General features: G+C 34.4%; 1 protein-coding gene across 1 annotated transcript; it reads right to left on the bottom strand.

Moving 5' to 3' along the window:
• Nucleotides 1–2,676: 2,676 nt before the first annotated feature.
• Nucleotides 2,677–5,523, bottom strand: LOC117565640 (fibrinogen-like protein 1). The gene is made up of 4 exons (XM_034244850.2): nucleotides 5,453–5,523; nucleotides 4,010–4,180; nucleotides 3,136–3,956; nucleotides 2,677–3,078 (listed from the first exon to the last, which is right to left on the bottom strand). The coding sequence occupies exons 2-4, from the start codon at nucleotides 4,070–4,072 to the stop codon at nucleotides 2,955–2,957; spliced, it is 1,008 nt and encodes a 335-aa protein (XP_034100741.1). The 5' UTR covers nucleotides 4,073–4,180; nucleotides 5,453–5,523; the 3' UTR covers nucleotides 2,677–2,954.
• Nucleotides 5,524–7,534: the final 2,011 nt, after the last annotated feature.

Raw genomic sequence — 7,534 nt, 5'->3', positions numbered from 1 at the left:
TGCGAGTTGCTTATTATAATATAAATTGGAAATAAGTAGACTCTATTGATAAATAATAAATTTAATTAATATATACTTATACTTTTTGAATGCCCTCCGCGTCGCAATAATTTATTGAATTGCTAATTTTCGGTTGATTTGTTTCTATTGCTTTTGCTATTTTTCTTCCTGCCTGAGTTTACTTTTTCTCTCCTAAACAGCTGTCCGTAGTTTTGGTGTAAACCCTTGCATCATATAACTGCATCATTGAAGCATATGACCTAAATATAGTATTAAAATACTATTTATGAAATAGTACGATAACATTGATCGATAACATTAGTATTAGTTCTATATAAATCAGCTGGCCACACTTGAACTTCCTTATTCATTTTTATCTTGATTCGAATGTGAAGGTGGAGCGGTATTGCGGTTAAAAAATAATTAAATATTGAAGATAATTAAATATAAAAAATATAAATATTAAATGTGAAATAAGTTTCTTCTAATTTGGGAATATGAAGTTAAAAAATATGGAAGTCAATGTTTTCTATTTAAATGAAATATAACTCTTAATATAATCATGTGTTTTTTTATACACCAGAAAAATTAATTGGGAATAATAAATTGACTAATACATAGTGATTAAAAATTTTAATTTAAATTTCATTTATATATTTCATAATTAACATGATATTTTAATATATTTGAAGAACACATCTAAATCGCTCATTTATTTATTCCCTCACAACAAGAGAACAGCTTGGAATATAAATTTGCAATGCTTGTCGCATTACAAACATCCTTCACAAAGTTTTTCAGACAACAGCCCTCGACTAATTTGATTCGGTATACTGTGACTGTGACTTTTTGTTGTCGCAGTGCTGCTGTCTCTGCAAATTTATATAAATGCCCACAAAATTGACCTGTGGCCGTCCCCCGGCAATTATAACAAATTATCAACTCGCTCACACGAATAGCGTTGCACAGACAAAATGGTCGGGCAACCAGACATTTAGACAGACGAATGGACAGAGAAACAGGCTTGGTCCGCCCCTCAGCTTCCGTGTAGAGAATGCCACACACCTCAACACACACAGTGTCACAGCTAGACAGACATTAATTATTCATAACTTGAACTTTGCTTCGCCTGCTTGTGTCGTTCTCCCAAGCTAAGACTGAGTGGAAGTCGAAGTCGAAGTCGAGGGTGAAGTGTGATGCTTGGTTGCTGTCTCTATTTCCATGGCGTTGTCTTTGTCTTTTGGGAAATCTGCTGGCTTCGCTCTAGCTGACTCGGGCAGCGACTCTGTGGCTCACCCAGCCTGCGGCCTAAAACCAAGAACTCTCTGCTAAACTCTGGCAACTGTTTCACTTTAAAGTCTTCAAAATGTCAAACCAAGTGACCTGTCGTCTTTGATATCTCACACTCTTATTAAAGCAGCATTTCAAATATTTTTAACTGCAGGTGCAGAATCATGCAACAGTTGCAACGTTCACTGACCACTTTCACATTGCTACTGGCCACTTGCCACTTGCAGCTAATTATAATGCACGCACACGTGTAATCCACTTACAATTAAAACACAATGCATCTGCTTCATGGGGCTGCAGCTTGACTTTATTAACGGACGCCTTGCAGTTGTAGGGCTGCGGTTATTTTAATTTTGCTTGGCTGCATTGCAGGGCAGCCACGTGGCGTATACTTAATTTGGCGCGCTGCCCATTCCCATTTGCTTCTTAATTATGTAGCAAATCTGCGAATGAAGCACACATCCACACCTTACGCCCAAATATCCCATTCGCATTCCACAAATATGCAACTCTGCTGGCCATCGTCGAATACTTCCTTTACTTTCACTCTTTCCCTTGGCTGTTGCAGTATCTCTCCCCTCATGGCCATATCACTTTACACTTGCGGCCACTTCCACAGAATGCGCTCGCTTGTTGGCAAAAATTTGCGAAAATATTTACTTAATTACATGATGTGGTTACCAAAACTACACATGAATATGTTTGCTGATTATGTGCCATGTCCTGCATATTTTACTTTAAACTCCGCAATGTTTCTGGGCCAACAAGCTATTCCACATTCAGTTTATAATAGCATCTGCATGTTGTGGTCGCCACACTTTCTATTAAGGTAATAGTATCCGAAAGAAAACAAGTAAGAAATCTACAGTCGAGTGTGGAGATCTGTGAGAGACCCGCTTCTCATTTTGAATTAAGGCAAAGCTGTGCGGCATTCTTACAATATACCAAATTAATATAGCGCAAAACTACTAAAATATGTCCAAGGCTATATTTGGTATATTTTATAAATATTACATTCAAAATATACCATCGAGTACAAAGCATACCAGATTGTCAGACAAAACAACTAAGAGATTTTCAACATTTAAAATAATTTCTTGAATAACTTTCACAATTTTCAATCTCAACCAAATTTTAATAAATGATGCAGTTATTATTGTCTGAAACAAAAATCGTGCAACGGAAGTGATCGTAGAAAAAATGTTAAACGAATTTGATCTATATTGAAAGATTTCTATCTCTTGTAGTCTCTCAAATCTAGGTATTCCTACGGACGGACAGAGAGAGATAGCTATATCGTATCTGCTGTTGACGGAGATGCCTCTTTTTAACTGTTACATAAATTTCCTGCAATGTCAAAGTTATAACACTCTATAGTTAGCGGGTATAAATATAATCACCAGAATCAAACCTTTATTTACAAAAATCAATTATATAGTATTACTGCTATAAAACATCAATTGAAAAGAGTTAATTGTCAACATTCAGTTTAGTAAACAGCACAAACATAAAAAGTCAAAAGATTTAACAATATTGTAAGCAATTAATCGTAGATTATTGAAATTATCATTAACAATATTTTGAAGAAAAGAAACATTTTAAAAAAAAATTGATTGAAATGCCAGTGAAAACCATCGTCTTTATTTTGAAATAGAGTCAATCAATCAATTGACTATTGGTCTAATCATCATTTGCACAAATGTGAATTCCTTTTCAGTGTCCCATGAGTTCCACTTAATTCCATTTTTTAGATTTGTCACATTATCTTTATAAATCCCATTAAGATTTCTGAGAAATTAAGAAATTGTTATTGCATTTGTTGCACAGTTATTCCTTAATTCTTACCCATGAAAGCAAGAGTTGAACCACCAGCCAGAGTTCCAATCGGAGGCACAATTATCACCCGACTTATCATTATCCCGATCATAGGTAGAGAACATCATACCAACATGAACGGCCATGGAATCATCAGCATTGCCCGAAGGATTTCCAACCGACAATAGTTTGTAATTCTCAGATTCGCCAGCAATTTTAAACAGAGAATATTTAACATGTCGAACTTCATTATCCGAGCTCTTCAAATATATATAAAGTTCATGTTGCTTTTGACTGGTTAATAGATAAAGCTTTTCGAGTCCAATGAAGAAATTGTTCTCTAGATTTCCGAAACCCCTGCGATAGTCAGTCCAACCTCGATTAAAGCTTTCGCTAGCATCCTTGCGCCTCTGAATAACTGTCCATCCAGAACCGACCAATTTGGAGTCGCAAGACACGGGGAATGTCTGAACATTGGAAACTGTCATCTCGTGAATTCCAGTTTTCTTATCTAAACAACTAGACATATTTGAATTGTCTTCTTGAACCTTTACAGAAAATGTATTTGCATTTTTGGGATCAGGCTTCTCGGTTGCATCAGTGCACTGGTTAGCCTTTAAATTTTCCATATTTAGTTTACATGATATCAATAATTCACGTTGCAATTCTAATTCCTTATTTTTTTTTTCAAGTGCAGCTTTATCTTCGTTCAATTTACGAATGGTTTCTGTTAATTTGAAGAACTCGAGTTCTTTTTCTTGTGCCCCAGTTACGAATTGAAGCAGAGGTTTCACTACCTGGTAACAATACAGAGAGCACTGATTTTCGGTAGCCTTATCATTAGTGCATTGCTGTAATCGAAATAGTTTTAGGTATAATCTATTTAGTTAAACAATAAACTTACCAAATCAAAAGCATAACAATTATGCACAAGTATTAATAAAAATGATACAAATTTCAAATTCATTTTAATTTATATTAACAACGCGAAATTAGACTCCTTCTCTTAAAGCAGCTCAGCTAAAACTGAATCATCTCAAGCGCACACCTCTTTCTCTCTCTCTCTTATCAGGAGCTAAGTTCAAATGTTATCATTTTTGTTGGTGACAGTCGCATGTGTAGAAGAGATTGGCAAATTAATATAGCATATTAATAGAATACATAAAACAAGTAAGAAAGTTACAGTCGAGTGTGCTCGATACCCGCTACCCATTTTTAATTAAGGCAAAATATTGCGGTATCATTTTCAAAATATACCAAAAATACTAAGTAAATACTAAAAAAGTAAGAAAGTTACAGTCGAGTGTGCTCGACTGTGAGATACCCGCTACCCATTTTTAATAAGGGCAAAATATTGCGGTATTATTTTCAAAATATACCGAAAATACTAAAAATACTAAAAATATACCAAATATGGTATGTTTGGTATATTGATACAGCACACCATTCAAAATATACCATAGACGGCGCAATGTACCAGATTGTCGGCCAAAGCAACTCAGACCCCTAGTAAGTAGGCGTTTTTGCCCATACAAAAGTATTTCTTTAACAACTTCCACAATTTTTAGCTGATCGCAACCAAATTTTCAGGAATCATAAATACTGTAGTAATTATACTATATAATTCGCAACTCTAACTTTAAATTTATGCTTGTTATTCGATTTTTTTGATTTGCGGGGGCGGAAGTGGGCTCGGCAAAAATTTGAAACAAACTTGATCTGCGTGCAAGCATAACAAATGCTGTCGAAAAAAATTATAGCTCTATCTCTTATAGTCTCTGAGATCTAGGTGTTCATACGGACAGACGGACAGACACACAGACACACAGACGGACAGACGGACATGGCTATATCGTCTCGGCTGCTGACGCTGATCAAGAATATATATACTTTATAGGGTCGGAGATGCCTCCTTCTACCTGTTACATACATTTCCTGCCGGCACAAAGTTATAATACCCTTCTACCCTATGGGTAGCGGGTATAATAAGTTGAATTAAACAGGAAAGTCGATTTGATTGCAAGTATGCGTGATTGAGATGTCGGAGATGTTTCCTTTTCTCTGTTGCATATATTTTCTATATGAACAAAGCTATAGTACTCTATAGGAAACGGCTACACCAACAATAATTTTACCACAAAAACGCTGAGTGTCGTAGCCGTGATAACAAAGAGCGGCTCATCAATGTTGGCGGCGACGCTGAGAGCAATGGCAATGCTCAATTCATAAATTGATAACAGCAACGTTCATCAATATCGTTGGCAAATCGCATTCATCATCATCAATATTACATCGATATCAGGAATACAGTTAGCTAAAGTGAAGCTGACCGATGATCAAGACATACCAGTAATTTTTACAATTTGTTATTTAATGTTATGATTACGTTCAACATCGAGATTCGTTATCGTAAACAACGATTATTAAAGCAAATCATACAAGGCAGATTGAAGAGTATTCGCACGAATCCAAAGAATGCCCTTTGAAGCGAAGCTCGCGGAATGAGAACAAAACTGCTCATGAATATGTTTGCTGATCATATGGCTTATCGCGAATATTTTATATATATTTATATTTGAAATATTTCACAATGTTTGTGGCGAACAAACTCACGTGATATTCATGCTAAGGACTATTCATTCATCATTATTAAACTGTGAAACAAGATTAATCGACATTATAATTTATACAAATTGATAGAAAAAATTATTATAACAAAATTTAAGAAAGGAAGAAATTATAAAATTACTATGTACAGAATCAATATTAAAGCCGTTCTTTGTACAAACAGACATGCATTTATTTTTTGTCGTTATATTTAAAGATCAATATTTTAATTGATTATCGGTCTTATCATCATTTGCACAAAAGTTAATTCCTTTCCAGAGTTCCACGAGTTCCACCTAATTCCATTTTGTAGATTTATCACATTATCTTTGTAAAGCCCATTAAGATTACTGCGAATTAAAAAAAATATTAATGGATTTATTTATTGTCAAAATTATTCTAAAATACACATAGCTTACCTATAGAAGCATTTTGCGAACCACCAGCCGGACAACCATTCCAAGGCACAATTGTATTTCGACTCATCGTTATCCCGGTCATAAGTAGAAAAATTCATATTAACATGTCCGCTCAAAGAATCATTAGCATTGCCGGAAAAATTTCCAACCGACAATAGTTTGTAATTCTCAGATTCACCAGCAATTTTGAACAGAGAATATTGAGCATGTCGAATTTCATTATCCGAGCTCTTCAAATATATATAAAGTTCATGGGGCTTTTGATTGGTTAATAGACAAAGCTTTTCGAGTCCAATGAAGAAATTGTTCTCTAGATTTCCGAAACCCCTGCGATAGTCTGTCCAGCCTCGATTAAAGCTTTCGCTAGCATCCTTGCGCCTCTGAATAACTGTCCATCCAGAACCCACTAATTCGGAGTCGCAAGACACTGGGAATGTATGAACATAGGAAACTCTCATCTCTTGAATTCCAGTTTTCTTATCTAAACAACTGGATCTATCATTTTTATAAAATTTTAATTCCTCGTTTTTCTCGACAAGTTGTTTTGCTAGAGCAGCTTTCTCTTCGTTCAATTTACGATTTATTTCTATTAATTTCAAGAATTCGCGTTCTTTTTCTTGTGCCTTTTTTGCGTATTGAAGCAGAGGTTTCGCTACCTGATAACAATACCGAGAGCACTGATTATTGTTGTCACACTCCTGTAATCCACACTGTTTTAAATACAATTTATTTAGTTTAGCTATTTACTAACCAAATCAGTAGCATAACAATTATGCATAAGTATCAATATAAATGGGAGTAGATTCCAATTCATTTTAAATTATATTAACAAAGCGAATTTACATTCCTTCTCGTTTAGCAGTTGATTTAAAACTGACTCTCGTCAAGCTCAGAACAAGTCATCACCCTACCTCTTATCAGTGCTTAGGCAAGCGCTATCAATTGTTTTTTTACTCTATAAAGTATACACTCCCGAAATTCTTAAAAATTACCAATTTTTATTTTTACCCATTTGGTAGAAATTATTAGTAATATTTTGTAATTTATGATTCTTGTTTTTTTTTTTAATATAATTTGGTTAATGTAATAAAAGATTAATTAGAATGTTATGTAAAGAGTATTTTGTTTTTGGGTTAGTTTGCTTTTTAGCGAAATCATTTTTGAAAGCAGTGCACTGCAGTGCTATTCGCTTTGCTCGTCTATGTATGTTATTGAGATATTCTTCTCAAAATATAAAAAAATGTACCACAAAAATAGTTTAAAAAAATATTCCTAATCGTATGTTTGGAATATTAATGGTACTACATTCAAGATATACTGTAGATAAATATACCAGATTATCAGCCAAAGCAGCCTAGAAAGTAGGCGTTTTTCTTTAATAACTTCGATAATATGTATCTAAT

Source organism: Drosophila albomicans, chromosome 2L, assembly GCF_009650485.2.
Source record: "Drosophila albomicans strain 15112-1751.03 chromosome 2L, ASM965048v2, whole genome shotgun sequence".
Classification (NCBI taxonomy): domain Eukaryota; kingdom Metazoa; phylum Arthropoda; class Insecta; order Diptera; family Drosophilidae; genus Drosophila; species Drosophila albomicans.
Note: the sequence above shows the minus strand (reverse complement) of the source record. Positions and strands in the feature narration are given on the sequence as shown.

Excerpts from the sequence above, each read along its gene's own strand:
- LOC117565640 (XM_034244850.2), bottom strand. The coding sequence starts at position 4,072 with ATGAATTTGAAATTTGTATCATTTTTATTAATACTTGTGCATAATTGT. Across the intron at positions 3,957-4,009 it reads ATTGTTATGCTTTTGATTTG|CAATGCACTAATGATAAGGC; the intron begins GTAAGTTTATTG and ends TTTCGATTACAG. Across the intron at positions 3,079-3,135 it reads TTCAACTCTTGCTTTCATGG|AAATCTTAATGGGATTTATA; the intron begins GTAAGAATTAAG and ends TTAATTTCTCAG.